A 12350-nucleotide genomic window follows, 5' to 3' on the forward strand; every position below is an offset into this window, starting at 1 on the left:
GAGAAATCAGAGGTCTAGAAGAAGCAGGCAAAAAGTCTGGTAGAAAAAAGGTGAGGGACTCACACTGAAATGACAGGTTTTGACTCTATAAGGTGGCTTCTGAATATTTGAGAGATTTCCCACCACAGGAAAGGACAGAAGAGTGACTAAAAACAACCCAGGAATCCTTCCCCACTGTCTGGGATACTGTACAATGTCACAAGGCTTTTACGTAGCAATTTATAAAGCTGTTCCTCCAGTGAAACCTAACAGTACATTTCTTTTTATTGTATGCTGAAAATGCCAGGTACTAGCAGAAGCTATTCAACTGTTGTATAAAACTCATCTCCTTCTCTTAGATGTAGCCATAGTTACTAGCTGCAATTCAATGGCCTATGAGTAAGGAAGAAAAAATCTCCAATATACTAGCCAGACATATCTATTGAATGTGAATCTACTTTATCAATTAATATATCTAACATACAAATACTGGGCTATTTGCAGTCTCACAAATAACATAAGGCATTTAAATTTGAAACTGCTTTGCAGGATTTTGCACCTGAAGCCTGCAGCACTTGAAAACATGATCAAGTTGTGCCTTGCAGCAGACTATAGTCTAGTAACACCCAAGAGGACAGACTGTTAAAATAAGCATCTACATCATTTTTCACAGTACACAGTGCCACAATGCATCTGCTTGAAAACAAATACATGTTTGCAGTGAAACATTTAAACAAATCACAGAACTCAGCAGCAAAGTAGTTAAACATTTATGATTTGATTTTATCTCAGCTTGGAATGTCACTGGAGTGTCCCACTTCTAACAACTGTTTGCTAAGTTAAGGCTTTAGTGTTTACATAGTGCTGAATGAAGCAGCCTGGTCACCAGATGTGAATGCTTCCTTAGACTAGAGCTTTCAATCAGATCACGGTCCTAATGGTCCCTGCTCCAACCTTCTTCCTCAGGACGTCCACCAGCCTTTCCAACCTGAGAGGGGGCAGGGGAGAGGGAGAGGAGAGAAAAAAAAAAGGAAGCTAACGTTAGGAATGTTCTGGCTGAAAGAGACAGTGTTTGCACTGAACCAAGCTGTCCTGGTGGTGGTCACGCTCAGAAACAAAGCACTACTGTAAGAGACAGACATTAAGGGAAAATGCAGACAACTTACGGAAAACTTTTTAACCTACAACCCAACCAATTTGCAGTCAGTGGTATATATCAACTCGCTTTTCTTTTGTAGTATACAAAGCATCTGAGGTCCTGGTAAGGCATTAACACAAAACCCTGTGCAGCAGTCCTGCGTCACATATGGGCTTTGGTGTAAGCAGGACATTCAATTCTTGCACTTTTAAAAATATGAGTGGTCTATGGCTCTTGTTAAACATAACAGCTGGTTTTTCCCCTTAAAAATACCCTGTCCATTATTCAACAGAACTTTTATTGTCCAGTTTATAAATTTAAGCCTAAAACCCCATGTGTTTTATGCCAAATAAAAAAAAAATACTCAGTAAGCCAGGTTTCTGAGGATGAGGACATCAGTATTTTGAAGGTAGCCCATATGATTATTATGTCAACACAACTACAGAAAACTTAACAGTCTAAATAAGTAGGACAAAGAGCTGTCTAATCTGCTCTTAGTTTTAAGGCACAGACTATAAGCACATCCAGCATCTCACTGGCTTAATTTGTTCCTTCCTTTTGTTAAAGTATGTAGGCAAACACAAAGGGCTAAATTTGTTTAGAGTTTTCCATTTTCACACATTTATCTTCAGCACTCCAGTAATCATGCATTCAAGCAATTTCTTCAATTTATCTGAATTTTACGGAATTCTTCAATGAAAGCTCTCCCATAAATAAACTAATTACATAAAAGCAGACACTATGTGTAAAACACTTTCAGTGTCATGTCCAGCATATTATACATACAACTTCCATAACAGATAAAGACAGTTGGAGGTTCAAATAGCTGTGTTCACTGTTGCAAAGCTGACCTTTTCTCTTACCTGAAAAGACAGTATTTTTTTTTTTAATATATTACACAACATGAGGAATGCAGATAGGAAATAAAAACAAAACTGCTTTATCGAAACTGTAAAATTAATTTTATCTCATGGATGCATTAGTAACTTCAGTGCAGGAAAACTAGTTAACACATCTTGGCTTTATTGCCACAAGTCATGACTAACACACATGGTACGTATTGAAACACTCTTGTTTTCCAGGAACCACCAGGCACCATGAAGCTACACCTTTCATTGTACTCACCAAGTGACTTAATTCCTGAAACAAGATTAAGAATTCACCACCCTAAGGTAGTTATCGGACACCAGTAAATGTATGTGGAAAGTTCAGCAGGTTCTAGCTGTTCCACAGGCATTCGAGGAGTGAAAGTATGGGTGAAAAACTACTGCTTAGCCACTCCTCTCCCTTCAGTTTTCCATGCATCGCTTTTTCTTTTTTAACACAATATTGCATTTTTCCAGTTTTTGTAACATACGTCTGCTGTCTTTATGGAGGCAGCATCCAGACAGGCATAACTCAGTGCAGTCAGTGCATGCAAGCATAAAGTCAGGGCTTTCACAACTTATTTGCTCCTGAAAGTTTTCTCGTAGTGGATAAATCAATGTTTTCTGAGTTTCAAGGGTTTTAACTCAGTTACTGATAGGTTATAGCTTCCTCAGCCTTTCTTACTGAGAAGTTTCCCTGTTCAATCAGTTGTCCATGCACCATTTCAGAAAGCAATGGCAGATCGCTCCTACTTTTAACAGCAGGTATGTTCAGAAGCATTTCAGCTTTCTCAGCCATTTTAATTATCACTGGAGGTCTCCCTCTCTCCCACACTAGCACCCTCTCAAGTGTGCCTCAGAGACATAAAGCACAGGAGAAACATTTCAAACTGTCTGGACAAACAGAAGGTTTGGGGTACAAATTGTTTTCTGGGAGACAACAGAAAAATCTGAGATCATGGCTTATTTAAATCACTGTTCAGTTGAAAAGAAATACTGCATGGTTTATACAAGCAGGATAAAAATTACTTCAATAGTTGAGGTTTAATTTGGGGACACTTAGGTTGGAAGTAACTGCCTACCCACTGTCCTGCAATTGGGCTTAGATGTGCACCACTCTGTGACCAAGCAATGACACTGCACACCGCAGCAGACAAGTTAGTGAAGAGCTGCCCCTGTTTGAAGATAAATACCACTGGGATGAAAGTAGCTGTCTTCTGTTTAACCTTGAAACTGTCAGGCTTCATTGAAAATAATGAGGCTTAACAATCATAGCTTCTGCTTTTCAAACGAATGATGACTGAAATCATCAAAATGAGGTATCCTGCACCAAATACAAACCATGCAGGGCTTTTTTGCCTATTGTTTCAGTCACGTGTGGATTTGCAAATTTGTTTATTCTTTATTAGAAGAAAGAGAAAAAAAAAAGCTGCAGGGGATTAAGAAACCATACCTTTGAAAGATATTTAAACAAGAAAGTAAAAGAGAAATTGTAACAGCTATTTATAAGACAAAATAACAGAGGGCAAAATTCACCCCTACACAGACACAAGACCCAATATAGCACTGAAATCCTACTTAAGCCTACAAAATAATGCTGTGGGCTGAATCAGTGGTTAATAACTCTTGATACAGGCCTCAGGGGGCTTTTCGGAACGATAATCCTGGACTCTTTGTTCACCACAAGGGCCCAACTCTGCCATCCCGACTAACACTAAGCAACATTTATCTTTGTGAGTAACAAAAGGCAGCCAACAAGGCTGTTTGTGTCAGTGGGGTACTACCTGCAAGCGGTGAGAGTGGCAGAACTGCCCCTTGTCAATAAGGCTCTGTGTCCAGTCCGGTGGGATGCTGCAGGCAGCTCCTTGTGGAGGCTGAGCATTTTAATCTGCTGTGAACTGATGGAATGCTCTTACATCACAAAATCAAAGACAACTAAAATATCCAAACAAACAAATGCTAGGATTCTAGGAACTACCCTATAAGTCTCAGTGTTCACAGAGTTTTATTCAGAATATGAAAGACACTGACCTGAAGAAAGCAACTTTTATTACTTTGTGCCACCATGACGTATCTGCCAGTATAATCTCACCATATGTTACCTAACTGAAAGCAATACTGACGATGTGTGACTATATACTAAGACACAGATTTAACAAATGACATTTGTCTTTCTGCTTGTGAATGAAACACTCTTCATAGTATAAATAAAATGCACAATATGACACTATCTTGCCCTGAGATGTGAGTATGTATTCTCACTGAATTTGCATCTCATGAAGTAACCAAATGAGTAATTTAAGAAGAAAGTATTTCAGCTGGTGTTTTAGGTCAGACAGAAGCATGATATGGTGGGCAACTCTGCTGCAGTGCTGAAGGTCCAAATGTGCAAGGAAAGACAGACCTTTAGGAATGTTCAATAAATACTCTTCAGGTCACACTCCTCATTTTCACAGATTTCAATTTCTTGCTTAGAGATTTTGGAAGTCCAGTAGGTGACTGTTGCTATTTCTTAGTACTTAAGTAACTGCAGAAAATCTGTCCCTAAACAAATAAATTCTCTTAGCAAATGCCACTTCAGCATTTTCTACACAATTTCTCTAAGTGTGCATGCAAAATGAGTACAAAATGGCATACAAAATACTGGAAAAATCTATGTGTTCAGATGGATAGGTACAACTTTTGTTTTACTTATATTGATTTGCACATAGCCGAAGTCAGAAGGTCCTGTGTTTTTTGGCATAGATGGAATTTGCATCCATGAAGAGCACAAAGATAGAACCAAATACTACCTGTTTTATGCAATGCTCATCTCAGTGTTCCGTGAAATGGAAAAATAAAAAACTCACAAATTAGGAAAGGGGCATCTGGTCCGTCATTATTTGTAAGTTAGCAAAAGACACATCACTGTGAAGAGTCTTGAACTGCAGTGGCTTAATGCTTCCTCAATACAAGTTTGGAATTAATCAGGTGAATCTGTGTTTTGTTACAAAAATAAAAAAATATGTCCTTGAGAGACTTGCTGCTATGATATAACCAATTTGAATATGTGCTTTTCAAAGTGTTGCTAAGCTTTAAGCAGGTCCTCATCTTCAGAGGAAGGCTACCTAAACAAGAGTGCTGCTAGATATGTCTTCCCCAAGACAAATTCTCAATCGTTCTCAACTTCTCCTCCAGTTATTTCGAATTGTGTTCTCTTATCATCTATGTATATATCTGATAAAATGCCTGTATGGAGTGTATGTTGTTATATGGAGAATCCTTACATAGCTCCTGAACTGTTTGACAATCTGCTTTGATTTTTAGCAAAGCCTTACAGAGCTTTACTCCTTTGAGTATAAATAGTTTTGGATTTAGAATCAGTCTCCATAAAGCAAACTTAAAATCTCTAGTGACATAAGTTTTTTTCCAGGTGTCCACAAGCTGGATGTATAGTTACAAAAATGTTATATATTTGTCTCTACTGCTGATTTCTATGCACATTTTTGGCTTGCTTTCCTTTTTCACATGCTCTGCTGGAGAAATCTATCTCTAGCCTGTAGCCTGGGATTAGTAAAAACTCTGCAACTGTGTAAATCCACGTAGATCAGTACATCCTCCCACACCACTCCATCTCTGGCCAAAGGAACTCACCCCAAAGGAGAGCAGTGGCCTTTATTCACGAGTTCTGAATATGATAGTTGCACCATCACAGAGTGATCTTCCAGGGCACTGTGCCCCAGATATAGCCAAAATGGATACCCAACTGAAAGAAAAGGGCATCCTTCAAGTAGCCTATGTCCTAATCTGCAAAGCAATATATAGACTAGCTGAAAACAATAGCTCCTACCTGCAGATGGAGGAGTTAAGCGATAAAAACAAAACCCTCCTGGATTTTGAAATGCTATATAAAGGCTTATAAACCTAAACTATAACCCTTGGTTATCTTTCCAGTAGATAAGATTAGGCTCAGGCTATGAAGATGGCCTTACTTTTGTGATTTCTGGCTTCTTGTGGAATGTGTTTTGCTAATACTAATTCCCTTTAGAAACCAAGCATTTGAAAATATATTAGGCAAATAAAATGCATTGGACAAAAGCCTTACAAGCAGTTTAGCAGCAGAGCTCAGTGAATGACTGTTGGGTGAGTGGTCATACAAACAAATTCACTTTATTTCATTTCAGGATAAAAACCAACCTCCTTTCCTGTCCTTTTCATCTCCTTTCCTTCAGTCTTCCTCTTGGATATATTTTACCAAATCCTAAATGGAATACTCATTTTCAGGTTTTTTCTGTAGAAGTCAAGGAAACAAATGACACAGAGGAGGCTGCTATGATACTAAGTCTCACCCAGAAACCAGTCACTTGGACAGAATCATTTACTCAAGAGGCTGGAGGAAACTGGTTCAGCTCTGCATGGAACTGGACTCCAGCTGATTCCCTCTCATGGGAGCAGCACTGTGCTAACATCGAGTGCTAGGGTGGCTTGTTCTCAGTTTCAAATGTTGAGGCTGCTCTGACTGAATAAAATGCTTAAGTATTCACTGGATTGAAGCCTGGAATGTAAGGCTATGACCTTGCAGTGAGTGGCCCATCTACCATGCTACAGAGGCATCACCCTCTTACCCCTGAGTGCTTTAGTGAATCTTTTATTATTCTGATTCCTCAATTCAGGTATTATTTTTGCCACCTCAAAAGCTTACCTGTTGAACAACAACAATTTTTGATCGACTCACTAAAAAACATTACTGGTTGCATTTAATAGGAACACACCTGTCTGTAACTATTCCTTCATAAATCACCATGGTGGTAAAGACTACCTGTGGCTCAGATACACCAGGCTGCCTCTCTCTGCTTAACACAGTTCCCTCTGCATCTTTTGGACTGGAGACTGGGCATCTTTCTAAATGACATGCTGGAGTTCAGCAGTGGTTTTGAACATGATGCAGGAATTGCTGAGTAAAATTCAGTGCCCTGTGTTAGACAGGTGGCTGGACTGACTGGTATTAATGGTCCTTTCTGGTCTTAAAACACAAGTCTTAGAGACTGATTTAGCAGCATCAGCAAGCTCTAAACTGTGGTAGACCACAGTGTTGAATCTAATCACTCCAGGCACTGCTGCCAATTCCTGCCTGCCCAACACTGTTTGTAATGTCACCCCAAAAAGTATGTTCCATTAAACTTACAGGCCTTGAATTTGGCAGGGCAAACCATTCTGTCTCTGAAAAGCACTGTCACAAAACAAGCATTCCTATTAAATCCCTTTCAGCATCTTCTCAACCCAAAAAAGTAATTCTGTATATGATTAAACTTAGAAGTAAATACAGCCAGTTGGGCTCCTGACAGTAGACATATTTCAAAATAAACCTGGCTTACACAGGCCTTGGCTAAAATATTAAGCCTTTATCTGTGGTCCACAATAACTAATCTTGTCAAATTGTTTGCTCTCTGCCTTCTGTTTGGAAGATTATGAGCTAGCTCACCACTGCTATTCACCTTGTGCCATCACTAGCAGAAGGAAAGGTGAGTGGTAAACATAGTTGGTCTATTTTGACAGTGTTTCATCCTACTTTGCATTGATCTAGATTGACACACAGTTCAGGATAATACAGAAACAGGACTTTACACCTATGCTGGATTTAATGCCATCTTGTGAAAGTTATTGCTCCTTTGCTTTTAAATGCTTTCTCAGGACAACATACACTGATAGCCTAAAAGACATCAGCTCATAAGAAAGAAAAAAAAAAAAACAAACTGAGACAATTATTCTATAACCTCATTGTATTTCAATAAACTGAGATCTACAACACGCTTATCATTTAGACCAGGCAGGGACTCTTACTATTGGAGGGACCATTCACCTCTGAGCATTTTGCTAATACTAAAGAATTTTAAAAGTAATAAGAATTGCAATAGAGGATATATGGTCATATTTAAGGACAAATTATACTCATCAGATTACTTAATGAGATCACAGAATTTCACCTAATTACTCCAGCTTGAGTCCAACAGTTTATGTGCCAACTTTATGCAAAGTTTACCAGTTCCATTTCTGCAAGAAACAACTTTATATACCTCCTTCCATAAGCCTGAATTACTTTTAGCACTGACAGTTACTGTTTCCACTCATTCGATGTCACAGCTGGCCTCTTTTTTAGGAGAAATCTTGACCTGAAAGCCTACTTCTTACAGTGACAGCGTTTCCACAAAGTTTGTGCTGACATGAATAGGCAAAAGTGTCCTCAGTTTTCTTGCCAAATACTTCCTGGAAGTCTCTGTCATCTGCTTAGGAAAAGCTAGCAGTTATATCTTACGCTAATATAGCTTTGCTATAGAAAGCATTCCGTCACAGTATTTATTCATTTGAAGAGGGAAAAAATATTACTTCCTATTAACCCCCAATGAATGCTAATCCTGCCCGTTCCTAATGACGTTTGGTATCATTAGAGTGCCATAAATCACAGGCAGGCTTATTCTGTCTCTGAACTGTTTCCTGCCTTCTCCTGGAGAGCAACAGTACCTCTGAAAAGAAAATATTATTTGTTTTGAATGCTCACAACATGGAGGAACAGGCAGAACTTTTATGTAAAGTGTTCAAAAGGCAGATAGCAGCTCTACTTTGCATTATGTGTATTTTGCATGTGTCAAAACAGCGTGCAGAGAAGTAAAATGACTTACTGAAGCTCAACCAATCAAGAAGATTGAAAAGACCCACAAATTTTTTTCATGTTTAATTTGTTTCATGTTTAATTTTATGGTCTTGAGCTGAACTGGGTCCCTCATATGCATAAAGAAAAAAATGCACAGGCATAAATACCTGCAGAATTAGAGTCTAAAACTGTTGGATATAGAGCCCATCTCTTTCAGCTTCTCAATCCATGCTCTGGACCATGTCAACTGGTAACAAATAGCCAGTTCTCTTATTCTATATCCAGCTGTGATGTATTTCAGAAGATGGAAAAAGGACCTAGTTTTAGGTGATTTTGTTTTGTTCTAAATCTCCCTTAAGGAATATTTAAAAACAATGTTAAAAATTTATTATCTAAACCAAATAGTATTTCAAACCTGCCCAAAACAGACAGGATTCCTTATGAAATGCAGCACCAGCAGATCAATACACATTTAAGGATCTGTAGAGAATGAGGTTACTAAGACACTCTGAAAGTATCAGTCTGAAACCACCACACTGCACCTTTCTACATGTTTCAAACAAGCCTTCCTATAAGGCCAGGTCTGAACCTCTCAGCTGCCTATTTGGAGCCAGTCTCACCTCTTTCAGGCATGTTGTGGTCAAGTCTGTTCACAGTGAGTTTGTAAAATCACAAATGCTGAGGTACTACTCAGGTTGTTTCCCAAGTACATCCCATCAAAGCATAACTTTGGCAGACTCCTCTTGATATCATAAACAATAAAGACAACACAAGTTTTTCTTGATTCCACAAATACTATACAAAACCTGATGCAGACCTGCTGGCTCTGGGCAGCTCTCAGTTACATTTCTCCGCCCTGAGGTGTTTCCACCCTTGTAAGCAAGAGTAATCTGGGGCTTGTAGAGAGAAAAGTCTCTCCTATAAACCATAATCAAATCCCTCCACTTTACATTAAAAATAATTGTTTCTACATAAGTTTGATGTATTTCAGTAGATTTGCCTTCCTGTAGTAATTGATGTGATATCACCCAAGCTGGAACAAATTTTATGATTTCACTGGAAGATTAGGTAACAGTAGAAGTGGGTTTGGATGTAAGAGGAAATAATTTAATTAAGCTCCCACTTGTGAGCTTGTAGTCCTTCATAATGGGCTTGCAGTCCTACATAATGGGCTCAGACTGGTAGATGAACTCCCCACCCTTGCAGTGCAATCCAGTAATGCCCACAGACTTCTGGTTTCAGGGAGACTCACACTTAGTTATACTTCTGAAAAGTATTCATAGGCAAAATAAGAGCAGTCTTCCCTCAGTAGTGGACTAACAAAAAAATCCTCTCCTCCTCTTAATGTTTGAAAGATATTATAGATGGATGTTATCAGCATGAAGCTTGTCTACTATGGTGATGTTGTGATGGGGTCCCCTATGCACGGATAAAAACAGAAATGATGCCTCACTGCTTATCTGTACACAAAAAAGGAGTTTTAAAATACGAGTTGAGATGTAGCATCACAGACCAAAGTGTCTTCTACACATGTGTAGTGCTCCTTAAAATACTTCATAGGCTTTTTACTAAGTTATCATCCATTTAAGGCCATTAAGGTAAAAGCAAGCCTTCCCACTTCTAAGCTTCAGTAACCTTTCTCTAGCAGCCGGCAGACAGACTGTCTCCAACTGTCTTCTGTACCATTCTAGCAAGACAATTCACATGAGATTTTTTTTTCACTGGCCTTCTGGGCCTATTTTGCTCCATGTTCCTGATGTCCAACTGGGAATGGGCTTCTCCTCCTGCTCCTGGGAGGTGAGTGAATTCCTGAGCAAGGCTGACTCAGGAGAGAAGTCAAGGACCCTCAGCCCATTTTGAGGACAGCTTTAATTCTTCTGAACTGGTGAGCTTGCACACCCAGGTCTTGGTGGCAATTCTGCATGGTGTTGACATGAATGGTACTGATTGTAGGAGTAAAACTTTTTAATTTCTGCTGCTGAAAGTATAAAATTTCAGATTTACATCAAGAGTCACGGAATTATTCAAAAGCATAGAGTAAAATATTTTCTCAATGTTTAAAATTGGAGAACTGTGAAATGTCTTTTGTGTTGAGTTCACAACTTAAAATATCCTTTTTATGATATGTAGATGTGCATCTCTTACATCCTCCAAATAATTTATATGATGATCTTATCAAATAAAAGATTGAGGTGATAGAAGTGGATATATGATGAGGCATAAAGTGCTAAACCTGGTAATTTTATTATACACATCTCTAATACCTGCAGTGTCTTCCATTCAAAGGATGAATTCTGATACTTTCTGTGGGCAAAAAAATCCATAATGTGAAGCTGAAATGACAAAATTTCATCCTAAAGATTTATGCCTTCCAACAACTCAGTGTTTAGATCTGTATCTTTACGCCCACATCTCATACAGCAAAAACATAGAACAGGAAGGCTGAGGAACTTGCCAATAAAAAAGTGACAATGATGACGTTAATGCTGTTCTTAGGTCTCACAAATACAATTGATGCTGCATTTCTACAAAATCTCCTTAAAAAAATTAGAAGCCCTACAGAAAACTCTGGCTATTAATTAATGACTATTAACTTAGAAACACGAACTGTAATTTTTTCCTCAGAGAACCAGCCCCTGCTTCAGTAAAGGTAATTTTAATTTTAAGCAGTGGAAAAATTTAAATAATTTCAAGTTTGCTTAAAATTAAACACTTTGCTGGCCTAGGCAGTTATTGCTATTTGTTGCTGTAAAGAACTGTTCCAGCAATTCTCTAAAAGATTATGCGTAATTCAGAAGCTTCAGAAAATCTGGGGTTTCTTGTTGAGCTTCTGCACATACATTTACAGCATTCAATCTTTTGCATATGTTAAGAAACAGTATGAGTATTAACAGAAAGAACCACAAATTTATTTTTATTCCTTCAGCCAAGCCACAAATAAATGACTCTTGCAAACAAATCAAATACTATTTAGTAACGGCAATGTAAATGCCATAGACTTATTTTATTTGGATATAAAATATTAAAGTAAATGATTATTTGCTGTGACACTCGTTTTATCATCCTGGAAAAGAAAGCAAGGCAGAAAAAGTTTTCTTGCTGTTCTTCAAGGAGCACTCAATCTGCTTTTCAAAGTTATTTAGTAATTTGTCAAAGAATAGTTAACTATAAGCTTACAAATACTGTGTCAGCATGCTTTTTCCTGTTGGGCAAACAACTTCAAAATCTAATTTGTTTGTGTTATTGGTCTTACTAAATATTAGCCTTTGCAAGTCTGGTTTACACCATTGATGTTAACTATGCCAACATCTGATTTTGTTCTGAAGTATTCCACAACAAGCTGGTATTATACAATACAAGCCCAAGAGCTAGCTGATCCAGTTTACCGAGTATACTTAGTGTATTTTGCTACTGATAAATCAATAAAACCATGTTGTAATCTACAAACTTCCATCTCTGTGAAGCAGCTATAAGCAAACTGTAAATGAACACACAGGTCAAAAACTGGGATGCTGTGATTATGTTGACTCTGAAAACATTTGACTTTCATAGAATACATTTTAGTGTTTGAGAGAATGAAGTTTCAGCACTGCTTATATTTTCGTGAAAGGCTGAGATGATAAATATTCAAATGATGATAAATATTTGTGTTTATATTGTAACTACCCATACTTCAAGAAAACAATATCTACACTGCAATCCACAATTTACAGAGGTTAAGTAAATGTAAACCACAGCT

General features: G+C 38.1%; 1 protein-coding gene across 1 annotated transcript in view; it reads right to left on the reverse strand.

Annotated features, from left to right (window-relative positions):
• Positions 1–900: 900 nt before the first annotated feature.
• Positions 901–12350, reverse strand: part of MIPOL1 (mirror-image polydactyly 1) — a gene marked incomplete at its 3' end in the record, with an annotated part of 161122 nt that continues 149672 nt past the window's right edge. Inside the window, exon 14 of the mRNA XM_080344816.1 lies at positions 901–967. Coding sequence (XP_080200942.1) covers positions 901–967 — 67 coding nt within the window. The remainder of the gene's footprint in view (positions 968–12350) is intronic.

This window comes from Nesoenas mayeri (genome assembly GCF_963082525.1).
Source record: "Nesoenas mayeri genome assembly, chromosome: 5".
NCBI classification, from domain to species: Eukaryota; Metazoa; Chordata; class Aves; order Columbiformes; family Columbidae; genus Nesoenas; species Nesoenas mayeri.